Source organism: Peromyscus californicus, unplaced genomic scaffold (assembly GCF_007827085.1).
Source record: "Peromyscus californicus insignis strain IS unplaced genomic scaffold, ASM782708v3 Scaffold_13__1_contigs__length_99412109, whole genome shotgun sequence".
Taxonomy (NCBI): Eukaryota; Metazoa; Chordata; class Mammalia; order Rodentia; family Cricetidae; genus Peromyscus; species Peromyscus californicus.
Window position 1 is genome coordinate 61,435,078 of NW_026294424.1, and position 25,306 is coordinate 61,460,383.

General features: G+C 47.3%; 1 protein-coding gene across 2 annotated transcripts in view; it reads right to left on the bottom strand.

Annotated features, from left to right (window-relative positions):
* Positions 1–5,253: 5,253 nt before the first annotated feature.
* Positions 5,254–25,306, bottom strand: part of Bend4 (BEN domain containing 4) — a 32,625-nt gene continuing 12,572 nt past the window's right edge. The window contains exons 3-5 of one of the 2 annotated variants that reach the window (XM_052735061.1): positions 18,739–18,827; positions 12,940–13,180; positions 5,254–11,263 (exon numbers count right to left, since the gene is read on the bottom strand). In XM_052735061.1, the coding sequence (XP_052591021.1) occupies positions 11,046–11,263; positions 12,940–13,180; positions 18,739–18,827 (548 nt within the window). In that variant the 3' untranslated portion in view covers positions 5,254–11,045. The remainder of the gene's footprint in view (positions 11,264–12,939; positions 13,181–18,738; positions 18,828–25,306) is intronic. The other variant, XM_052735062.1, reaches the window with a different exon arrangement.

The following is a 25,306-nucleotide window of genomic DNA, read 5'->3' on the forward strand; positions in this document are numbered from 1 at the left end:
TAGAATTGGACGGAAGCGAACGTGCCTTAAGCCTCACTATGAAGACTAAATCTCTGATAATGAGAAATATCCATTGTACAGTTCCACTGGTTTTGTTCTTCCTGCTTCCACCCACTCCATCCCATGTGCGTTAGTGATACCAATGTTGAGGCAGTCTCTTTGGCACAGGCTGTCCTCGAACTCGCCATGTATGGGAGGAGGATGCTGAGCTTCTGATCCACCTGCCTCCACCTCCTCAGTGCTGGATTGCAGGCATGTACCATGAAGCCCCAAGTATGCAGTGCTGGAGCTCAAACCCAGGGCTCCCTGCATGCCGGGTGAGTACTCTGAGTGCACCCTAGTCCCTCATTAGTGGGATTCTTAAACATTCCTGTGTTTTGACAAATATTTATTTTTATACCAAGAACAGGGAGGGGAAATGCCATGAAACAAAATTAATCTCCATTCCTTTGTGTGCGTGAAAGGAGGATGAATGTGGACATCAAAGCTGTGGCTTGAAACCATGATTTAACCCAATTTGTTAAACATTGACAACTGTTAAGTACAAGGATTAAGGCACTTTATTCCAGGCATGTTTTATCCCACCCTGCTTATTTAATCAAAGATGTAAGCATGCCCCCTTTCCATAACAACTTTACTTACTTGCATTTTTAATTGACAAAACAATGCAAGCCTGATGTTTTGTGTGCATGTGTTCCTGTCTGTGGAGACGGGAGGTCAGCCTTAGATGTTGTTCCTCAGGTGCCTGCTCTTGTTTTGAGACAGGTAGGGTCTGTCACTGGCTTGGAGCTTGCCAAGTGGATTAGGCTGGCCTGCGAGCCCTGGGAATCACCTATCTTTGCCTCTCCAGTGCTGAGATTACAAGCATACTCCCCCATGCTTGCCTTTAAAAGTATTTTATTTTTGTCCGGCAGTGGTGGCGCACGCCTTTAATCCCAGTACTCGGGAGGCAGAGGCAGGCAGATCTCTGTGAGTTCAAGGCCAGCCAGAGTGAGTTCCAGGACAGGCTCCAAAGCTACACAGAGAAACCCTGTCTCAAAAAAACAAATACACACACACACACACACACACACACACACACACACACACACACACACACACACACCGAGTTTTAAAAAGCATGTGTATATGATTGTGTCCATGAGTGGGTGTGTAAGAGCTGTGCCCACAGAGCATATCAGATCTCTTGGAGCTGGAGTTACAGGTGACTGTGAGTGGCCTGATGTGGGTACTGGGAACTAAACTTGAGTCCTCTCCAAGAGCAGCAAGCACTTTCAACATCTTTCCAGTTCTGTCCCACCCCCAACCCCCTAAAGGCAGGGTCTCACCATGTTGTATGGCATATTTCTTTAACATTGTTAGAGTTTCTATTGCTGTGAAGAGATACCATGACCACAACAACTCTAAAAAAGGAAAACATTTACTTGAGGGGGTGGCTTACATTTTCAGAGGGTTAGTCCATTATCATCATGGTGGGACATGGTGGCATGCAGGCAGACATGGTGCTGGAGTTGAGCGTCCTACATATTGATATGCAGGTAACAGGAAGTGGTCTGAGACACTGGGAGTGGCTTTAGCATATGAGATCTCAAAGCCCGCCTCCACAGTGACACACTTCCTCCATCAGCCATACCTTCTAATAATGCCACTCCTTTTGGGGACCATTTTCTCTCAAACCACCCCAAACATGAAGGCTACTTCTTTCCTTGGCCTCCTGGTATGAACACAGACTGCCTATGAACAATGACCTCCGCAATACTCATACACGTTTGGGATTTTTGAGGTCCAGCCTTGGGGGTCACAGAGAAAGACGCATTCTTGTTGGATCGGCCAGAGCTGGGGAGACTTCCAGGTAGGTATTGTTTCACCGGCCTCATAATCACCACACCCTCACCTCAAGTGATGAAAGTCTTAAAGAGACTATCGTTGAGGACTGAGAGGCCAAAAGCAGCCAAGCAGAATCAGTCTCCTACCTCTTCACACTGGAGCTCCTCCAAGCACCAGCTCCCTCATCCACACAACGGGACTGGGACATGAATTAGGAAGACTGAAGGAAGGAAGATCATAGAATCCTTAACCCAGTGATCCGTAAAAGTCAACCATTCCAATGACTACAGGCCAAGCGACTCTCAGGTGCAGAAACCTTTGAGTCACCTGCCTCGCCTCTTATCTGTGTCTTTTTCCTCTGCCTCCCTGTGTTGGGGGGGGGCAGGCACAGGGAGGGTGGGGCGCTGGCTGGATACAGTGGGCTGTTCACACCGTGAGGCTTCCAGTGTGTTCAATTAGAGATGGGAAAGAAAAGGGTGGTTGCAAGTTGATCCCCAATCTGGCTCCTTCCTTGCCATCGTGCTCCTCAGATGGCATGGAGATCGGATTTCCCAGCAGGGAGCCCTCTACAATTTCAGCCCCACTGCCAGCCTCGCCCCTTCCAGCTGCCAGTGCCCTCCCAGTCTGGCCAGCGAGTTATGAGGAGTTTCAGGCCACCCTGCGCTCACCCTCTACTAAAGTCCTGGGTTCAAATGTTCTCTGCAGCTGCCGGCTGAACACCAGGCGTGGTATCACTAAGACAGGCTAGGTGAGGTCTGACCAACAGACTTTGAAGTGGAGAGAGAAAGGTGAGGAGAAAGTGACCCAGCCAGCATTTGGTAGCACACCACACCATACAGGAAGTGATGATGTAAGTGACCGGGCTGTGGCCATGTTGGTCAAACTTGGCTTGTGTCTGACAGTCACAGACTTTTATGATTTCCCCTGCTCAGGACAATTTCACCTCTGGAAACAAGTTGCCAGTGGACCATGGGGTTTTTCTCATCATTAGTCGATCCTCATCATTAACAGTTACCCAGCCATCGGCTTACAGCACAGTTTGCCAAGAACTAGGTAGGCCACTCCTGAGGCACATCAGGCTGCAGACAAACACGCTGCGTGAGTGTGTAACCAATTTCAAAGGGACTGTTTTACATCGGGTTCCTTAATTGGGCCAATGGTGTCCTGAGAAGCACTAGGCTGTGCCTGTCCGGAATTTTGACTATTCTGGGCATTTCATGGAAGTGTAATTGTGCAAGAGCTGGTCTTCTGTGTCTGACTTTGCTCACTTACTGTATTTTGAAGGTTTATCCATGTAGTACAGTGCCGTCAGCGCTCAGCCTTTAACAGTCAATGTATGGAGATACACACATTACCCGCGTCACTTGGGCGTGTGTATTATTTCCACTTTTAACCACGGCATACCTAACACTATGTACACCTGAGAACCTATTTGATTTTCTTGGGTTCTGTGATGGTTCCTATCAACTAGAAACACCAAGGGAACTAGGTTCTGGGCATACCCTTTCAGGGAGTGCTGAGCTCCCCTCCAGGGGTTAGATACTGGATCCCAATTCATCTCTGCAGGAGGTGGCTATCCCGTTTGTCCATGTCACTTGCTTCAAAGGCTCTTCTTCCAAGGAACCATTTCAACATGTTAATTGACAATTACCATAAATGTAGCCCTCATTCTGTTGGGGACGGAGGGGGGCTTTCTGTTCCCATGAATCCTAGGACCCCTTGGCAGTTAGCCTGGCAGCAGCTGCCTGCTACTTACTGACCAGAGCTGGGATCACTGCATCCTAACAGTCCACTCCTTTATTGAACCTTTAAGTCTTAAAGTTTCCTGATTTATAGTTTGCAGTGTTCAGTATATATATATATATATATATATATATATATATATATATATATATATATATATATATATATATATATGTTGTTGTTGTTGTTTTTCGAGACAGGGTTTCTCTGTGTAGTTTTGGTGCCTGTCCTGGATCTCGCTTTGTAGACCAGGCTGGCCTCGGACTCACAGAAATCTACCTGCCTCTGCCTCGAGTGCTGGGATTAAAGGCTTGAGCCACCACCACCTGGCATGTTTGGAATTTATTTTGTTTAAGTTTCAAGTATACTATTCTTCTGCTGCTACTGTAAGGGGAACTGCTTCATTTTTTTCTTAGACTGCCTATTGCTTGTGCATAGAAATAACGCGTATTTGTACTGGATTGTTTTCTTTTAATCAGGTTTATCCACAAATGTGCCGTTATCTTCCATCCTTTCAGTGCTAGAGAGCATCTTTCACTCCATTTTGACCCATGTTCTAATTCTAACCAAAATTACTTCGACTGAAGCATTGTTTTTCAGACAAAATTATTGGCTAAAATTTTGAAACTTGAGGGCAAAAATAAAAGACCTTTGTATTTCCTTGAAAATGAAACTTTAGCTTTTGACGTCATCTGGCTCATGAAATAACATTTGTCCAATCTTGTATTTCTGTAATGGTGGTCAGGCATACTTTCTGCGGTAATTAAGGGGGAAGCCACAACCATGTCCCTATCTGGCCACAGCCAATTTGCTTCTGTGCTTCGCACACTGTTCAAATACCATACACAGGCAATATCTGCGGATTCGGAGTTGTGAGTTTCAGCTCTATGGGCTTCCTGATGGCGCATGTTCTTTCAAATCACACGTCACTTCCTCCCTGCTGTCCCACTTAGTAGGTCAGATGAATTTCTAGTTACTTTCCTGGCATAACAGACTAGGGGACTTTTTAAAATGACATTTGTTTATTTAATGTGTGTGGATATGCATATGCTATGGTATGCATGGAGGCCAGAGGATAGAGACCATATGCAGGTCTTCATGCAGGTCTAGAGGATCAAACTGGATGTTTTTAGGCTTGGCACCAGCCACCTTTACCCGCCAAGCCATCCTGCTGGCTTTTATCTGGGTGTTCAGCATAGGACATTCCTTACATTTAGAGACAAGCAGGACAGCCTTAGCTTCAGGGGGAAAGGACTCTCAACAGGCAACCAGGAACATTTAGAACAAAACAAAATGAACTGTCAAAAGAGGCAAACAGCAAGCCAGGGGCTGGGAGGTGGGATGGCTCAGTGGCCAGAACATTTGCTGTGCAAGCAGAAGGATCTGAGTTTAGATCCCCAGACTTCAACACAAATGTTGTGTGTGTGGTGGCTTACCTGGAATTCCAGGTCTGGAAGGCAGGGGTAGGGGATTCGTAACAGCAATGGCCAGCAGGTAGGCCATATCAATGTGCTCTGGGATTGACTGTGAAACCCTGCCTCAAAAATAATATGGTAGACCCAGAGGAGGATTCTTAAGACGCATACAACGTGCACACATGCCCACACACGAGGATGCCTACACACATGCAAAAATACTATGCACACACAGCCGAAAAGAAAAAAAAAAGCAAGTTAAAACATCTAACAGATAACCTGACATTTATTGTGCAATTTTATCCCCAACAGAACATGTGGCATTCTAGAGGTATATGAGGTAAGAAAATCAATATTCCAATTAGAACACCTGAAATAATTAGCTCTAGTAACAAATGTCTCTTATAATTAAAAATATTGAATGCTTAAAAAACTCTTATAACATTTTAGGTTCCTAAAAGAAATGGCCTAACACTTAAAAAACAACTTACTCTTCTATATAAATTGTTCACAAAAGATTTTTGCTATCCTATATTATACTATGCATTTTTAGCTTTATTCACATATCCCTAGTGTGTGTGAATTCTACACAGTACAATCCAATAGAAAGTATTCAGAGAAGCCACAGGACTCCAACAATAAAAATATTAGGATCAATGGATTTATCACAGTTTCTCCACAAGTATTCATCATAGAAAATAGAGTAAAGGCAACTGGCCCCAGGGTTAGCTGCTACATGCCATTCTGCAGAGGAGCCACATGGAGGTGAGGCTTGGCCTGGGCAGGGTCAGGCCGAACAGTGACCGAGTCCCTGCCCACCTCCAGCAGGCCTTGCTCCCAAGAGGCAGAAGCCGGGCCCCTCGTGGCTTTGGCATGCTCTCAGAGGATGTTAAAGCTAAAACTACGGGGGCAGACTCAACAGGTCACTATATTCTTGACACAGTCTCTACAGTTCTCACAGTGGCATCGTCAGTTAAAGCCGCCCGTCCCACGGAATCACCGAGTGTCCCCAGGAGGCTGCGAAACCAGTCACACACAGAGATGGGAACGCTGGCCGATACCCAGGGCCATCACCAGGCGCTCCCCAAGATGCTCTAGTGTGTATGGGGCACCTAGAACACCAGTGGAAAGGAGCCAGACTTCTGATGTGTCCATTTCCTTTAAGTTTCCGGTCTCCCTCACAGGATGTCACCCCGGCCACGTCTCATGCCAGCCCTGTAAGAACTCCTGGAGGCCTGGGCTCCACATACTTGTTATTTAAGCACCTGCATGCTTCCAATGTAGATTTAGTGATATAAATACCAGCTTTTCCTCGATAGCATCAGGAAAAAAAAGTTCACTCCAAAGTGTTGGCACACATTGAGAGCGATGCTTGATTAGGGCAAACAGAAAGGGCCATTCTGCTTACTGAGCTCAAAGTGACCTCCAGTGAGCACCCTGGGCAGCTGTGCAGGTTATAAGGAAGGATGCATTAAAGTGCTTATCGAAGCTACTAGCACACAGGAAATCAAGAGTTACACTTAGGTTGCTGTAGTTAACTATTGCCATGGGAGTGCTTTCCAATGGGACCCAACCGTTCTGCAACATGTGGAGGGAGGCACATCGGGCCACCTGTACTGGTGCTACTATTCAGAGTGACCCAGGTTTGAGAATGGGTCTCGCTAGCAGATATCCTTTCGTTGCCATTTGGGAAACTGTGATTCAATAAAAGCACAGCCCTTACAGCAGCCATGGAAGCTCAGAAGCAAAGTTTTTGGTAATTTACTGCCTTCAATAGTCAAGGGTGACAAAGCCAGTCACTAAATATGAGAATTCCAGTTCTCACTATTTCCCAAAATTCAATATACTATGGAGAGTGTGCAAGAGACCTCTAATGTGTAAATGCATCAGCTAAAGTTTTAAACTTCACTTTTAAAAAAGCGGTGATGAGTATTATTTTTGTCCTCCACATTGCCGATGTCAATTCTTCCCTCTCCTGTAAAACACACACACACACACACACACACACACACACACACACACACACACACACACACACGCACACGCCCCCTGGCGGATAATGCAAAGTAGCTTTGTGATCAGCTAAGTGACATTTCCCTCCAGTGTTTCAAGTGTTATTTTTATCCAGTACTTATACGACTGACAGAAGTCACCACTGTGTTTACAAAAATACATCATAATGACACACACTGCTGTTTCGACACATTTGCACTGGAGTTGTGACTCAAGCATCCCTCCTGACGTGTTTGCCAAGCAGCTTTGGCAAGCGTCGCCACAATAAACACACACCAGCAAGACTCACTCCGTATGTGCAAAACCATTTTCTATGACATTTCTCCAGATTCACATGTGAAAGCTGTCACAAATGAACACAGACCTGTACTGTGAGATGGTACAGCACTGTCAGAGGAAACTATACATTTAAAACCTTTTCTAAAAAGTCACCAAAAAAGGACCTTCAAACCAAAAAAGGGAACTACTGTCTATACAGAAACTAAGGAGGTAGTCAGTGGGTGTCAGGGTTAGACGAGCACAGACTGAATGTTTAACCCCCTTCACCAAAAGAAAGAAAAATAAAAAAAAAAAAAAGAAACAGAACTCAAATGAGTGAACGCTTGTGTTCTGGACATGGTTCACATCTTCCCACGAGCTCCATCCACTTTCTCAGAGGTGAGAAAAGAGGCACAAGTCATTAAATGGCAGAGATATGTAGAAACCACAAACCTGCAGATTCCTAAGTCTGAGTTATTGTTTAGACTTTGTGTAAACATCTAATATTTCAAGAATCACTACTGGACTGAGTAATAATAAAGTCCTATTGCTATCCGTGACCATAACCTAATGCCATGTAGAGTAGTTGTGTCAAATACAATCGTAATTACATGTCTCCTTACCATCCTGATAGGGTCAGGGATGACACATGGACCACCCACTGTGACATGCATCCCTCAACACCTGACCAAGAGCTGACAGCACTCTTGTGCTCCTATGCTCTCGGCTACCTTCTTAGGGAAGTCTTATGAAACACATGGTCAAAGTCCCCCAAATGCTGTGATGGACGAGGAATAGGGCTAAGGCCTGGCACACACACTTTCAAGCAAGGAAAAAAAAAAAAAGCTACAAATTGAAACGCTTCAGTTTTTTTTTTTTTGATACCATGAGAGGCTGAACAGTACACCCACAAAGAGGCTGGTGAGACATGTGACCTTATCAAATCCTTGTTGAACACTGTTCCCTTCTACAGGTTCCTGGTCCCAGTCCCTGACAGGTCATCCCAGGGTCAGCCTCCTCTTGGCAAGATCTGTGCCCGGGGCATCAATCACCGAGAGGCAGGCATTTTAATTTGGAAAATGAAGAATACACCATGACGATGTCACTATTAACTATGGAACTTCTGATAGCCGGGACACTGGACCTACCTAATCACTGACAGAAAACGTCACATTTAGTCACGCCAGCCTGGCAACCACATTTTTCTCACCGATGAAACGGCACAGCTGCATCCCGAGCTGTTTTTAACTCAAGTCTCCTTCAAACCAACACTAAATGACTCAGGGTAATTCTAAGAGTTGACAGAGGGCTAAGTTTTGTGTTGGGAGAGCAATGTGTCTGACTGCCAGAATGACGTGGAAAATCAAACCAAGTTGACAAGACAACATCCTCAGACCTCCAAACACTAAATCAAAGGCTTGTGGAGAAATGAGAGCAGTCTGATCCATGGTGAGTTCTGAATTCCTGCCAGAGATGGCACCTTTTGCAGGCTGATTTAACACTCAGGTGACCACCCAGGAAACCATCATGACCTGAGTAGCACCCCAGCCTTAAATGGAAGAAGCCAGCAGAGTATTGAGACAGGTCTAAGGGATCACCTGTTGGTATCAGGTAGTGGACTAAGCTAAAGAAAACAGCAGTTGCATAGAGAGGCAGGAAAAACGGACACCTGACTGGGGCTGAAGACCGCAGGTCCTGGGCCCAGGATACACATGGAAACTGGCTGCAGATGCCGAGGAGGTCAGCGCTGCGGTTCTTAGCGTCCTCATGCGTACAATGGCCAGCATCACGCCACTGTTTCAGAACTGGTTACTTGTGGGCAACTGCTGACAGAGCGTTCACTGGGAGAAGGGAGCAGCTCAGGAGAAGGGCGGTGGCCGGCCTAGCAGCAAGGGCGCCCTTTCAGGCGGCAGAAACAACAGCCTGTCTGGAGGTTCCAGTCCCGGCCCCACAGCTGCAGTCAGACAAAGGCTCAGAGGTGCCCCAAATGCTCCTGTCACCCCTAGTGACAACCTGCACCACAGCGGGCTCCAAGAGGGTGCACAGAAGGTGTGTGCAGACACCTCAAACTCACAGGGGAAAGCTACAGCCTGCAAGTCTGCATTCCTTAAAAGCACCTGCTAACCATGGCTGCTGTAGCAAGGACCATGTACCCAGGAGGAAGAGGAACTGAAGCCCAGTGCAAAGGGGAGATGGGAAGGCAGATGAGGCGATGGCGGGCTCCCCCAAGGCTTTATGGCATTGGGAGTTTCCTAGGACAGACTTCCCAGACCTCTGATCACACATTAAGAAATACCCACTTCTCTTGGACTGCCAAAGACACTGCTCTCATCCACTGTAAATGACAGCTCACTTACTCAGTTTCTTTTACTTCTAAACTGCTCAGCTGATTTGTTCAAAGTCTGATGCTAAATATTGAATATAAAAGATATGTGATTTATTTTGGCAAAAACAGCCTCACCAAAAGTCCTTTTCTAAATGGATACAGACTGAATTTCTATCCCATTTTCAAAGTTGTTCACTGTGTTTGTAGTTGACATTCACAATCTTCAGTGAATGCTGCCCATTTAGCTCTTGGGTCCACAAAGAACATTAATCTTGACTTGTTTGGTAGAGTGAGTCTCATCCTTATCAGAAAGGATTATAGCACCTCTGTAGCCTCTGCTGGGAAGTGGTTCCCAGGGTACCACTAACCTCACGTACATTTCCACAGATTAACCAGGGAAGCAGAACAGTAACTCAGAGCTTAGGCTGCAGAGGACTTGTGGGGAGAGGAGAGGCACAGCTGGATGAGGCGTTTTCATCCATGACAATGGAAACAGAAGTTTCACCTATTCTAAAGCTCCACTCAGTCCAGACAGGTCCTCAAGTTTCAGAGAAATCCCCAACAAGCCATTGCAGTTGTCAGAACGGCCTTGAAGCTGCATGTCCACAATGCCAGACCCCTGACCAGCAGCAGATGCCATCAGTCATGCCCTGTGCTTGAAGATCTTACCAAACAGCTAGCTAGTGCGCATTCTCACTGAACCCTATGCTACCCTGGCATTTTGTTGACCAAGTATGACTTAAGGCTATGGATGCTGTGCATCAAGGAACTTATGAAAGGAGGCATGTGAAAATGGTTTAGATCCCGTTTCCTAAAGATATAAAGAAAATCTGCTTGTAAACCACAGAAACCAGGCTGCCTTTCTGATCAACACAGTGAGTTTTGTCTATAACAGAAAAATAGCTGACCTCCACTTAACCATCCATAGACATGGCCTCTGTTCTCTGGCTTCTAATCAGTAAGTTGTAATATATGGAAGCTTACAGTGTCACCAATCCTGTGTCTTTGGAAAATTGAAACAAGACTTACTTGAACTAAGTAAGAAAATGCTTGCTGCTTGTCCCTTAAAACAACTCTGTCTTCCCTTCCCCCATGCGCAGGAACACTAACTGAACCTTCCCAGGAGACCAGCTCTGCTCAGGAGGCCAGGCTGACCTGAAGACTCGGGACAGAAGACATCCTCAATGTCTAGCTAGTAAAGACTTTATGTCAACTGAACCTTTGCCTCTGTGATATAATACACCCCAAATCTACTGCCGGTGCCAGAGACTTCCCAAAGACCCCTCAGCTGGATTTCTATTTGGGAACCGTGGCAGTGGGTCACAGTCTTAAGCTCGAGAATTGTGAAGTATGACAGAGTAACATGCTTTGGACGCTAAGGTAACAAGGAAGAGCACATTCACAACTGGAACTCTGAAACAGAACAAAACAGAACGCCGCTGCGTGGGTGGGAAGACTGTCCGCTAGTCCCCCGATCCATCCTGGGAACTCTTGTTGAAGACCTCATCTTGGGAAGCCTGGTGATCCATTCCTTCATAAAACGAGCCGCCGTTGTGCAGGAAAGTCCCCACTGCCCGCCCCTGCCGGGCGTGACCCACGGCGTCGCTGAACACTTTGTTTATTTGCTCCTCCGAGGGCATCCACCAATCGGGGTTGGAGGTACAGTGCATCCTAATGAACTCTGTGGGGAAACAAACAACAGTAAGAGAGAAAAGAGCTGGCTCCTCTGTTGACAGATGCTGACGGACAGAAAGGCTGCTCTATCTACCAGACATGTTACGTGGGGTCCAGGGCAATGCCACGACTGTCACTCGCTACAACCAACCTACAACACCCCCACCCCTGTCCCCCGCCAGTGCTCCCCTGTGTAAGAGCAAAAGCCACCCTAAACCTCTAGGGAGTATCTGCTGCTGAAGACAAAGGTGTCTTCCTTAACTGCTCTTTGCCCAGCTTTTGATACGGATCCCGGGGATGAACTCAGCCCCTCGGGCTCATGCGGCAAGCGTTTTCCCCCCTGAGAACCATTTCCCCCGAAGGGATATGGTTGACTGAGTTTTCATCACTTTGGCTGCACAAGTAAGGAGCCCAAGCCCAACGCTGCCGCTGCGTGAGCAATGCTACCACCTTTGATGATGCTGGGGAATCAGGGGAATTATGATCGATTAGCTAAATAACAGAGATTCTAGAAATTTCCATCAGCTGGTCACGCTAAGTAAGTGGAATTTTCCTACTAAAGCCCACCGATCGCTTTACAGCACTGATACTCGTTAATGGTGGTGTTCTCGTGGCAGTGACTTCCCCAAGCAGGGGGCACCTGCATAAGAGTCATGTAGGATGACTGAGAGCCATGCATGCACCAACCCTTCAGTCCCTGCCCAACAGGAATCTGTGGGGTAAGCTAAAGATGCCTAGCTGCTTCCCAACAGGACATGTATACTTCCACAGCAGGGATTACAGAGCTCCAATGTCTAAGAGAAGGCTGTGTCCTGGGGTGAGAAGAGGCAAGCCTTCCAATCGTTAAAGCCTTAAGAGTGATCTATACCTACCTACCTACCTACCATCTACCTACCTACCTACCTAATAAATTGTGACTTTCACTAGGAAAAATTTAGATTCCTATCCAGATTAAATCAACATGTCTTTCTAGTCAATAAAATGAGTACTCAGCTGTGAAGGGTCTTCTGGTGTGTTTTTGGCTTTGTGTTCCAGGACAAGCAGTGTTCTGGGGACCCTATCATGTTCCTACTTGTCTGTGTCTGCTGAAACCTGTCCCATAAACTGCTAGTTCCCCAACCTTTGCCTGACCTGCAACTGTGGAGACCAAAGCAGTCACCCAAAATACTGACAAAACTGTGTCAGCGAAGCAGAATTTTAACATAGACGCTCTTTTTTTTTTTTTAAACCTAAAAAGGGTTTATGGGTAAAGTCTACTTCCGGTATACTTTGCATGTATTACTAAAGAAGCAAGCCAGATGATGGCCCATGGAAGCAAAATACCCTATAGCCAATTACAAAATGGCCCCTCTTCTCTCCCTGTGCCTGTCTTCCTATGCTCCAGTTTTGCTGAATGTGGCCTTCTCTGGCAGCAAAGCAAATCTGAACGGAAAGCGTGAAACATGAGGTGCTATGTGATGCCTTTGTACCATTATGTGAAGACGAGGCGAAAGGAAAGAGCCGTTCACAGAGCTTTTCAACACCAAGGAGATGGGCCACATGAAGCTTAGAAGGTCTTGGTGCAAAGATTTAAAAAAAAAAAAATCAAAATACAGTAAGGGCTGCACACTTGTGTGGGGAGCCACAGCCAATGCAGTGAAATGGGGTCACGGATGATGGACACTGAGGGGAAGGATGCGGTACCTCGGAGGCACGTGACTTTAACTGGATCCAGAGGGCGTCTTTCAGGACCTGTCTCTCCTGACTGCACTGACCTTTTCCTTTTCCCAAGGCCGCATGAGTACTTAAGCTCATCGGTTGTGAAAACAAATCTGATGAGGTATCGGAGGAGCCGTCTCCCATCTTTCTTGGAAGAATTTACAGCCTCGTCCCACTGTTTGCTCGTTATGTAGACAGGATAGTTGTTCAACAGCTGCTTGCTTCCCTGGAAAAGGAAAATATTTTCTCATTACCTACTGAGCCAGCCAGCCAGAAGCCAAATGATCTCCATTTCAAAGGCAAACACGCTTTTAAAGCAAGTGGCTATGCCGACAATGAACCGGGCACTGAAGAGCACGAGTAATTGCTCACACTCAGAACGGGCACTTTTCAAATTACATTTGCATTTTCTATAACAAGAGCCAATGAGGTATAATGAACACCTTTGAAAGAGGAGCTATTTATAACTCGCCTTTTAACAGGTAGGTTAAAATGTGTCAAGATCCAATGACAGGGAGCACTCTTTAAATATAACCTGTAACTTTCCCTTTCAATCTATTAGATATGCAGAAATGACTTTGAAGAGTGTGATCAAACAGGCCCCTGCATCCTCTGGCTGCCAGTTCTGTTCCTAGAGAAACGGTGCCGAGCAGTCTATTTCGATAGGCGTGACTTGTGTCTGAGGCACCGAACACACACACACACACACACACACACACACACACACACACACACACACACACACACACACACGACTGTCGTGGTATAACAGAGCAAACATGAAAAGAGTGGGTTTAAAAGGAGGAAACTGGAAAAAAATAAATGCAAAACAGCTTTTCTCAAATTGTAGCTTCTGCAAATGCCAACGTGTCAACTAAAAATTTTCTTACTTTTCACCTTCATAATTTATGTCTGCTGTAAAATTCCCAAGCTAAATGGCTGCAGTGGGACTAATTACGGGGACTTCTGTAACATTTATAAGCCGTGTTTAGTCAATTGCACCCACGCAACCATTACTTTAGTTCTGGCTGTCCATAAAATTCTACAGTCCAGGACAAATTAATTAACCCATGATCTCAGTTTTAATAAACTTCTTCCCCAGTAATTAAGGTGTACAAAATGAAAAAAAAAAAAAAAGGGAAACCCATTCAGTTTTACAACTCTGAAAATTTACTGCGGGTTATAAATTTCGTACTGTTTGAGTCTGGCAGGGTTGTATTTCAAAAACTGCTTGCTTAGTTAAGCATGGAGCAGGTATTGGGAAGAACACCAGAGCAGGACAGCGAGGATACATCTGACTTGGAAGCAGGCACTGGACAGTGCACACAGAAACTCATCTCTTCAACGTTCTCCTGCCGTGACAGTGAGACTTAGTTCCCTTTAAGGAAGGCAGCTGAGGTCACGGTTTGTGCACCGAATTTAGAAGACAGGCGAGCTTTAAAATGAACTGGGTTCCATGGCTTACTAACTTTGACAAAGCTACCTGAACTTGTTGGAGTGGCCATAGGTAGTCAACAGGTGGTAGCATCCAAAACCCTGGGCTCTGGGACCTTGTGCACACGTGTGATCAGAAATCAGGAGCCCAGGGCTCGTGGGTTCTTTCTGCTGCCCTTCAGTAGGAGGAGGTGAGAATTCGACATGAAGGAATGGGGGAGCCAGGCCAGCAGTGTGGTTAGCCAGCCTGTAGACCACAGAGTCCTACTTGAGGGAAAGGGTGGTGAGCCGCATGGCCGATGCAGAAGGGAGAATAATCCACTGCTCCTCATGGACACAGGAAGGGGCTTAGTGGATCTCCAGCAAATGACCTTTCCACCCAGGCAGTTGGCGGAGCTTGAGGCGGGTGGACTCCCAACTGGCCCAGGACCACTCCTCCTAAAGCATTTTACAGAAGTCCCTTACGAACAGCTGCACTACTTACTGAACAAACAATTAACCATCAGTCTAAGGCACGGCCCCAGGCAGTGCAATTGGAGAGGAGGGGCAGGGAGGGACTGGCACTGGAGAGATGGCTCAGATGTTAAGAATACCAATTGCTCTTCCAGAGGGCCTGGGTTCAATTCACATGGCGGCTCACAACCATTTGTAATTCGAGCCCCGGGGCCTGAGGGGACTAGGTAAACACATGGTCCACATACACAGGTGAAAACAAAACACCCATTAGCGGAACCAAACCCAAACAACGCAATTATAAAGTTGGGCCATGGGTTCAGCCCTGGAGAGACTATTCTCAACTTCAGTTCTTTACTGTCAAAAGGGGGTCAACAATACCACATTCACCAAACATGATGGCCATTCACATCTGTAACCCCAGCACTCTAGAGTCTGAGGCAGGGGATCTGTTCAGAGTTCAAGGCCAGTTTCAGTTATATAGTGAACTCTAGGGCAGTTTTGTGAACAGAGTGAGATCCTGTCTCAAAAGAGATAAGAAAACAAAGGGACAATTGCAGATTCCCAGTTTCTGTTGAGGTGTGTCCATCCATCTCCCACCACAGACTCCGAGGGCCGGGACGTGTGTGCTCCATGCAGTAACCTCTCCGAGTCACGAAGCAGGTGCAGTACACTGGCCAAGTGAGTGATGTGGCCCAAGATTACTGACGTGACCAGCACAAAGCAGATGCCTGGCAACAGTGGATGTAGTTAAGAGTTTAAAGCCAGGGGCTGGAGAGATGGCCCAGTGGTGCAGAGCAGTGGCTGCTCTTCCACAGGACCTGCACTCAATTCCCAGCACCCACATGGTGGCTCACAAGCATCTGTTGCTCCAGTCCCAGGGAATCTAATGCCCTCTTCTGGCCTCTATGGGCCCTGTATGCACACAGTGCAGACATATGCAGGCAAAATACCCACACATGAAAAATAAAAATGAAGGTTAAGAAAAAAAATCAAAACCCCTCCTCTTACAGTCCCTGTGAACACATTCATCATTAACCTTAGAAGAAAACTCCACAGCTACTTCTTGAACTCTTTATTTTCTATCATCATCATCCTCACCATCATCCTCACCACCATCATCATCACCATCATCCGCACCACCATCATCATCACCATCATCCGCACCACCATCGCCATCACCACCATCACCACCACCACCATCATCACCACTATGACGATTATCATCATCATCCTAATATACCTGTTTCCCTGGGGTTGGGGTGCTTACCCTCAAGGAAAAGTTATGGCTATTTTACCAAGGTTGTATCCTTCCCCAAAGAGTCACAAGTTCTTAAGTGAGGTGGGATGGGGGAAGGCTGAGTTTTTCACTCATCCCTTAATACTGAGCTGTGCCCCTAAACTGTGTCCATTTCAAGATGAGGGTGTTCGTGATTAGGGAGCTGGTAATCAAATCTTTGAGAAAATCATAGCAGAGTCCTATGCAACTCCAAACCACAGCAGCTCAACATAAAACATGGATCTCATAAAATGCAGAATTACCATTTGGAGGTAATTTTATCAAGAAACAGAAGAAAGAGAACCAGTAATTTATAGCCCCAAACACAACCTAGGAAGCCCTGTGGGTTATGGATGAGAGTTATAATCCTGTTTTAGCATAGTTAAAAGGAATAAAATGTGATAAATAATAAAAATGAGAAAATTCTCAGGTGCCTGAGATGACAATAAAAACAGTATAGTAATAATGATGATGACAGGCAATGAAGTTTAAATGGCCCTATGCAAGGGAAACACAGGCAATCCTCTGTCCTTACCTATTTGTGTGGGGGTATGCATGCACTTCTATGCCTATACACGGGGAGGGCACGGTTCGATGTTGGGGTTTTCTTTAAATGACTCCCCACCCTAACTTCATTTCTTTTCTTTCTTCTTTGAGGCAGAGTCTCACTCTGTAGCCTCGGCTGTTCTGGAACTCACTCTGTAGACCAGGCTGGCCTCTGCCTCATGAGTGCTGGGATTAAAGGCTTACAGATGCGTGCTACCTTGCCCAGCCTTTCCACCTGTATTTGGAGACAGGGTCTCTCACTGAACCTGGAGCTCACAGACTGGCAAGGCTGCCAGGCTAGCAAACCTGCCCCCCACCTCCCAAGTGCGGTGGGTTACAGCTGCACGCCCTGACCACACCTGCTTTCCATGTGGGTGCTGGAGCATCCCACCTGCACTTCATCAGCTGAGCCACTCTCCCAGCCCCTCCTTCTGTTTTGGGGGGTTGATCGTGCACTTCAGTTAGCCATGGTTACTAACCCTCACCTATGGAGTCACGCTGAAAACAGCCCTCACTGTACAGGTTTACAATGTGCTCTGAGCACAGGCAGGGAGGGGCGGCCAGAGACACTTCCTGGACAAAGTACATATTTCACTTGTGTTTTATACCATAAAATGTCAGGTTAACAAATGCAGTCTTCAATTATGGATTTTAATTTAGGCTTGGTCTTTAATTGAGAAAGATAACTTCGTTTTGTGCAAAGAAGAGAGAGGTAAGAAGTGCTAAGACCAGAAAGGAGAAAATGAACACGGAATGTTGGGAATAAGACGAAACCCAGGGACAGGGAGGAGCTTCTGCCTGGGTTTGGTGAGGCCTTTCCAGAAGGAAAATGCAAGGACGGCTGGGGACTGGAGCAGGTGGTGCGGAGTGAGGAGGGTGTGGGCCGCCCACCGCCAGCCCAAGCAGATGTGGACTTGAGCTGTGGGACCTTTTAGACTTCAAGTGGCAGAGAAGGGGGAGGGGGGGAGGAGGTGGAGGAGGAAGAGCACCCCACAAACTGACTGAGACAGTAGAGAGGAAGGAAGGAACCCAGGAACAACGGATGACAAAGTCAGGGGCATCAAGGACAGCCAGCCAGACGATGGCCCTGACACAACGCCCAGGAGGGAAGCGCGAGCTTGAGCAACCAGGCTTGAAAAGGGCTCCTGGACCAGACACCCAGGAAAGGCACAGGGGTGGGGGTGAGGGGGTCCCTGCAGATCACTGGGGAGCAGTGAGGGGAGTGAGATTATAGGGTAGAAGGGTAATGAAAACAGAGTGGAGATCACTGAACAGTTCTTAGACATGTTTAATCATTTTAAAGTGAGTCATCATTCAGAAAGCATCAACTGAGAATCCAGGGTTCTCAGAATCCAAGAGGCACTAGGGTGCTAATGGGGATGAGGAGTGTGTAGGAGATGTGTGGCCGTGTGGCATGGGAGTGCTGGCAGAGGGTGCTTTGGGAGCATGCTCTGATGGAAGACGGAAGGAGGTACAGTAACTGAGGAAGGCAAGGAGACTCAAAGCCATGTTCTAAAGTCTGAAAACAGGAAGGTAGGAACATTCTCCAGACCGAGCTTTGAAAATTTGGTAAATACGTAGTCTGTTAAACACCCTAGCATCAAGGGACCACTGTCCTATACAATGGGGGACTGGTTGCTTCTACTGTGGCTCAGAGAAAGAAAACAGCTTGTGTGTGCTGTCTGGGATATAACGTCAAAGCCCCAGAGAATGTCAGACACCCCAGAGCAAGACACATGGAGAGCAGGGCTCTACCTGAAGGCATGCTGGATGCTGTCTCCATTTCCGACTTCCCTGCTCCAAAGGAATGGGGAGACTTGCCTATGCAATGTAAGCTGCTGGCTCCCCTTCCTTTCCAAGTGCAGATGACTCTTTGTCAATTAAGTCCGCACGTGGTCTTTCTCCAGAGTATGCGCCCACGGTAACAGGCCCACCAACTCCCCGCAGGCAGCAATGTGCTTGGTCAGCCATCTGCTCCAGAGAGACTGGAAGCTGTGAGCAGGCTTCCCCCCCCCCCCCCGGGGGAATTCCACCTGCAAGCCTGCGCCCCTCTTCCCCGCGGCGACTCCTACCTCGGTGGGCTGGTCGGCGGGCTGCGGCAGGAGCTGGTTGTGGTGCAGGAGCACTGTCTTTAGGTAATCTAGGACGGTCTGGCAGGGCACTGTGGGGAGGAACAGCAACGGCACACATTAGCTGGCTTTCAACATGGGGGCGAAAACCTGGGAAAGGGGAAATCCTTTTTCTCCAATGGAGGCTCAGTGGGTATACCAACCAACACAAACAAACCCCATGTTTTTTTTCTTTTTTTTTTTGGTTTTTCGAGACAGGGTTTTTCTGTGTAGCTTTGCGCCTTTTCCTGGAACTCACTTGGTAGCCCAGGCTGGCCTCGAACTCACAGAGATCCGCCTGGCTCTGCCTCCCGAGTGCTGGGATTAAAGGCGTGCGCCACCACCACCCGGCCCATTTTTTTTTTTTTAAATGGACTTGCTGTCTCATTTTGTTTTTTTGTCTTACTGGTCTTTTGCTTGTTTGTTTTGATATTTGTTTACTTACTTTTGGGGGGGATTGAGAGCACAAAGCTGGGGAGGTTCTGGGAGGAGTTAGGGGAGGGGAAATGATCAACACAGACTGTATGCTCATCACATAATCTGAAGACAGACAAGGTGGAAAGGGAAAAGGATGGTTTGGGACAACAGGAAAGAGACCCCTGCCTACCCCTAGTCTCTAAGGGAAAACAGCTAAATACCCAGTCAGGGTCCTTCCCACACTGGAAGACTTCTACAGTAGCCCTTGGGCACTGCTGTTTCAGGTGTGCCGATTCTGACCTGATTTATGCAACCCCGGGCAAGTTACCTGACCTCTCTGAGCTCCCGTGCTCAAGCCTGTCCGACTGGAATGATTACTCCACATAGTTACTGTGAGGAACAACTGAGGTAATGACGTGAAGCAGAAGCAAAGCCAACTGGGAGCTACCAGCTTTTCAAGTGCCGCAGTCCAGTGAGTGCCTCAGAGGCCTCCTAACTCGGCTGCGACCTCAGTGCCTGGACTGGGTAAGCCACTTTCACGTAAGCCTCTTCTAAAGAAACTGTTAGTTTCGGTTTTCCCATATTAAGGCCGAGCGGGTCTTCAGCTAACAGTTTCAGTGTACCAATAGTATTAGCCATGTAGCCTCGGCTGGCCTGGAGCTCGCCATGCTCTTGCCTCAGCTTCCTGAATGACTGGATTACAGGCCCATGCTACCACACCCAGCTGAAATCTTGGTCAGTTTATCTCCTCTCCTCAAGCACTATTTTGTCTGTCTTCTTAGTCAAAGACTTCAAACTCCTCAAAATATTACTCAATAGTTTTACTGGAAAGTTGAATTTTTTTTAATTGCTGACAACCCTGGCTGTTATGTTTAATAATCTTCATGTAGCCTCACCATATTTATTTTAGTAACATATAATAAGTTCCTCAATAGAAATATCTCAAACCAAATGGTCAGCACTAAGTATTAGCCTCCTACAGCTGCATGGTTGGAGTTCAGATAAAGACAATGCCCTGTTTCAACAGGGACAGGGACATCAAGATGATAGGTGTCCTCTCTGCCCTCAAGCACTGTATAGCCCCTTATCAGGACACTTACTCAAGGTAAACACAGGCTTGAAAACAACTTTAACAGAGGTATGTATGGTGTGCTTGGAGGTTAAGAAAGGTCTCTCACAAGGAGGAATGTCTTGTTTCAACTGGGCACTGAAGAATGCACAGGAGTTTCTCAAGAAAAAGACAGCACATTTTGGGGGTGGAAAGAACTGGGGTCAGATAAAGTGTCTGGTTGCCCAGAAGTCCCAACTGTCGAGTGAAGTTGGACATTTGGTGTACTGTGGGCACTGAGGGTTGAAAAGTCTCTAAGAATGTTCAGGAAGAAAGTCACGCACAGTGGTGCCCGGCCTGTAATCTCAACTCTCGTGAGAAGCAGGCAGGAGGACCACCTTCAGCTACACAGGTAGTCATGGGACCCTATCTCCCCCGGACAGGACCCCAGAGAAGTGAAGACTGACTACAAGCAGCAGACACCAACCTGAGGCCTGCTGGCCTCTTTCTGAAGTCAGACACCGCTTCTAATCTGGAAAAGCACTGGCAGTCTCTGTCCTGCTAGGCACACAAGTTTCACGCTTCCTTTCTTGGTTAAGATGGGGGCTCACTACATATCTGTCGCACAAGGGTCTTGGACTCTCTCATGTCCAAGCCTTTTTGGCTCTTGGATTACAGACTTGCTCTACCAACATCTAGAAACGATTTTTCTTTCTTCTTCTAAGATTTGTTTTATGTGTCTGAGTGTTTTGCCTGCTTGTCTGTATGCACACCATGTGCATGCCTGGTGTCTGTGGACGTCCGGAGAGGATACTGGACCCCCTGGAACTGGAGTTATGATGTTTGTGGGCCACCACGTGGGTCCTCTGGAAGAGAAACAAGTGCTCTTAACTGCTGAGCCATGCCTACGGCGTCAGGAACAATTTTTCTTAGAGGTGATGCTGTGTTCATGAGAAGACGTACTGAGTCAAACACTCGCTAGTCCTATAATTGTGTTATTTTTGCCTTAGAGAAGGGCCACTGAGGCTCAGCACGGGCAAATGACGGTCAGGATCACAGCCATCAAGCAGCACCCGTCTACAGATGCAGCTACTCTTGGGGGCTTTAGTGTGCTCACAATCCCTTCACCCCTAACTGGTAGTACTGGTTACCCGTTTAATGACCCAGGGAACTAGTGGGGTTAGCTCTGCGCCTGCAGCTCAGTGAGTCACAACTCCTTCTTGGATTCTGTATTCGCAAGTCTGTGAAGTTGCTTGCTAAGGTATGCTTGGAACTCCCCAAACCGGAACTTTCACAAGCCATTTGCCGACTCGTGCAAAAATGTTTGGAATTTGAGTCGCCTGACAAATGTCCCAGCTGTGACGGTCTTGTTTCAGTTTTTATGCTGGAAGCAAGTGTCCCTGTCGTGGTTTATTTAGGGATGTCCCTTATATTTCTGTTTGGGAATTCCTTTTTAAAATGGCCCTCCACCGTGGTGCCGAAGTGCCAACAGCCAGCGCACAGAAGAAACAAGGTCGCACACTTCTTACTTGACGGCACTGTACAGAAGGCCCTCAGAGGCCTAAGCTTTGTATTTCTGCCAGAAGTAATGCCAGTGTTCACTAACTCCTTGGCTAATTCATACGGTGATCAGACAACGTTAACTACCCTGGCAGTGAGAACTCACTCCAGGCTGGAGGGTTACAAACTGGACACCCAGTCAGAAAGCCTGGACTACGTAACTTCCCATCTACAGCTGCTCTCCCGTCTACTATACCCCAACTTCCTTGTCTGTAAGATGAAGTGGACGGGTGGTGTGAGCCTGGAGTTAGAAGAATACATCATAATGACAGAACTTCGGCAGGGGCAATGGCCTGTGCCTATAAACCTAGCCCTCAGGCGGGGAAGGCAGAAAAATCAGAAATTTGAGGGCTATATACTAAGACCTTGTCTCAAAAAGGATGAAAGTAAGTTTTTCTTTTGTTCACATAAAGACAGGATCTCATTATGAAGCCTGGGCTAGCCTGGACCTCCATCTATAGATCAGGCTGGGCCTGAACTAAGAGGTCCATCTGCCTCTGCTTCTCCAGTGCTGGCAATAAAGGTGTGTGCCAGCATGCCTGGGAGAAGTAGAGGCTTTTATAAAAATACTGGCAATATTAATCCTGGGAAAAACTGAATTTTCTTCCATATTTTTTAAAGGCTTATTTTTGTTTTGTGCATGTGTATGCACCTGAGTGAGTAAGCACATGTGTGTGCTGCAATGTCTGGGTGCCATGTGGGTGTGGGCTGCAGGTCAGGAGGGTGTTGGACCCCTGGAAGTGGAGTCACAGACAGTTGTGAGCGGCCCCAACGTGGGTGCTGGGAACTGAACCTGCGTCCTCTGCAAGAGCGCCAAGTGTTCTTAACCTTTGTATGACACATCTCTCCAGCCCCGGAAACTGAATTAAGAAATTAGACTGAAAACTTATATACAAAAATCAACCACCGATTCATAAAAGACCGTAAATATTAAAAACTACAGAGGAGGCCTAAATAAATGTAAGACCAGAAACCATAAAATTCCTACCAGAGGAGGCAGCCAGGTCAAGGAAATGTTTTCCTTACAAGCATGAGGACCCGGCTGCAGCTCTGGCTCCCATGTGAAGGGCTGGGTGAGGTGTCGAAAGAAGGATCCCTGGGCTGGTGGGCTGGCCAGCCTAGCCTAAATATGAGCTACCGGCCAGTGAGAACCCCTCCCTCTCCCTTCCCTGCCCCGACCCCCTCCACATAACCCAGGCAGGAGCCAGGCACAGTGGTACACACATATAATCTGGGGACTTGGGGGCTGACTGTTTCAAAGAGGGCAGCAGGTGGGGACCCAACATGTTTCTCCCAAGACATAAAAATGGTCAAAATGCAGTCAATGAAAGGTGCTCGGAAGTCATTAACAAGGAAAACAAAACACAAACCCACTGCCAGGCCATCTCATAACGTTTGGAATGGACATCATCAAGTCCAAAGGTGATACACGTGGATGAGGGGGTGGAGAGAAGCAGCCCTTGTTCACTGTTAGTGACAGTGACTACTGTCCTCTCTATGCAGACTAGGGGGGTTTCTAAAGAAATTCAGCACAACACACCATATGACTTGGAATCAATCTCCCTTCTTTGAACACATTAAAAGGAAATAAAATTGCCACCCTGTGAAGACATCCACTCTGTGTTTACTCCGAAACGGAAACGACTTGACTTTCCAGCAACAGAAGAACAGGCCGAGGGAAGTGTTCAGGGGGCATTACTCATGTCTGGTCCAGTCTGTCTGTCTGAATTTTTACTCTGTATGTGTTCGCCTTCATTCGTGTGTACCACACGTGTTCCTGGTGCCCATGAGGCCCGAAGAGGGAGTCCAGTCCTCTGGAACAGCAGTTACACTTGGCTGTGAGCTGCCACGTAGGTGCCAGGAACCAAACCTGGGTACTGTCTGGTTCCAAAGCAGTGAGTGCTGTTCACTGCAGAACCACTTCCCCAGCCCGTCCGACCTAGCCAATGCGTGGCATCTTAAAGAAACCAAATAAGCCAGGCATGGTGGCACACACCTTTAATCCCAGCACATCTGAGGCAGAAGCAGGCGGAGCTCCGAGTTCAAGGCCAGCCTGGTCTACAGAGCAAGTGGCCAGCCAGGGACATACAAGGAAACCCGTCTCAGTGAATCCATTAATTTAAAGTTACTTTAAGTGGTGCACTTGGTGATCTTAGGACAGCTTTTCAGGCTGAGGATACAGTGCTTGCCTAGCACATGGGAAGCCCTGGGTTTATTCTCCAGCACCACATATAACTGGAGGAGAAAACAACCCTGAAAGCACCTCCCAGTACTCCAGGGGCAGGAAGAAGGAATTCAAGACTATCAGTGGCTACACAGCGAACTGGTAGTCGGCCTGAAAACCAGATTGTCTTAAAAAAATAAAATAAAATCCAAATACACACCCCACCATAGGTTTTCTTATTTTGATATCTATGGGCTTTGTATTAAAAAATAATTGTAACAGACAACTGTGATGTATGGTGCTACTTCTTCTCATTGGGGCATAAGGATGGGTATGGTTTACATTTCTTTCTTTCTTTCTTTTTGCTTTTTTTTTGGGTTTTTCAAGACAGAGTTTCTCTGTGTAGCTTTGCGCCTTTCCTGGAACTCACTCTGTAGCCCAGGCTGGCCTCCAACTCACGGAGATTAGCCTAGCTCTGCCTCCCGGGTGCTGGGATTAAAGGTATGTGCCACCACCGCCCGGCTTACATTTCTTGGCATGTCAGATTAATATGGAATTTTTATATTCATTCCCCATGAGCACTCTTAATTACTGTGACTGGGAGCTCAGTAGACGATACCCCACCTGACCCCCTCTCCATTGAGAAGCTCCACCCATCAGTGCTTCCTAATTTCCTCCCAAGCACTTCATATGCCTGGTCCAAGTGGCTCTATTTATTTATTGTAGTTTCTTCTTTTTAACCTGTTTTCATCTCTTACTAAAAAACTGAAAAAACTGGGACAAACTTCCAAATTCCTAGCGGAATGATCCAATACAAAAGGAAAAGTGCCAACGTCACTTCCTTGGGGTGAGCTGCCGGCACCCGAAAGGACCTCTCTGGGAGTGTGAGCACCTCCCAGCTTCTGGCTGGCAGACGCTTCACCAGCAACACACAGCACTGGTGGACGGCCCTCCCTCAACTGCTCTGGGTTGGATCGAACACCTTCCCTTCCTCTTGTGACCCCAAGTGAACGATGATGGGCCCGCCCCCTTTAGTTCACTTCTGCTCCAGGCTTTACTTCAGGGGAGACAACGAAGCAAGAACCTCCGCGTCCCGGCAGGGGACCCTGAAGACACTTGCTGCGTTCCCACTGGGCTATCTGCAGCACCTGCTCAACTGCTCCCCACCTTCCTCCTTCTCTGCTGTCTTCTCCTCTGTGCTGTCTGTCCCGGATGTCCGCTGTCACACACTGACTGTCAAATAGGGTAGTCTACAACACGGCCCCAGGTCCTCCTATGGGAACGCACTGTCTCTAGGACGGTGGGGTCCCCCTGGGCCCATTAGGGAGCAGGGACAAATAGAG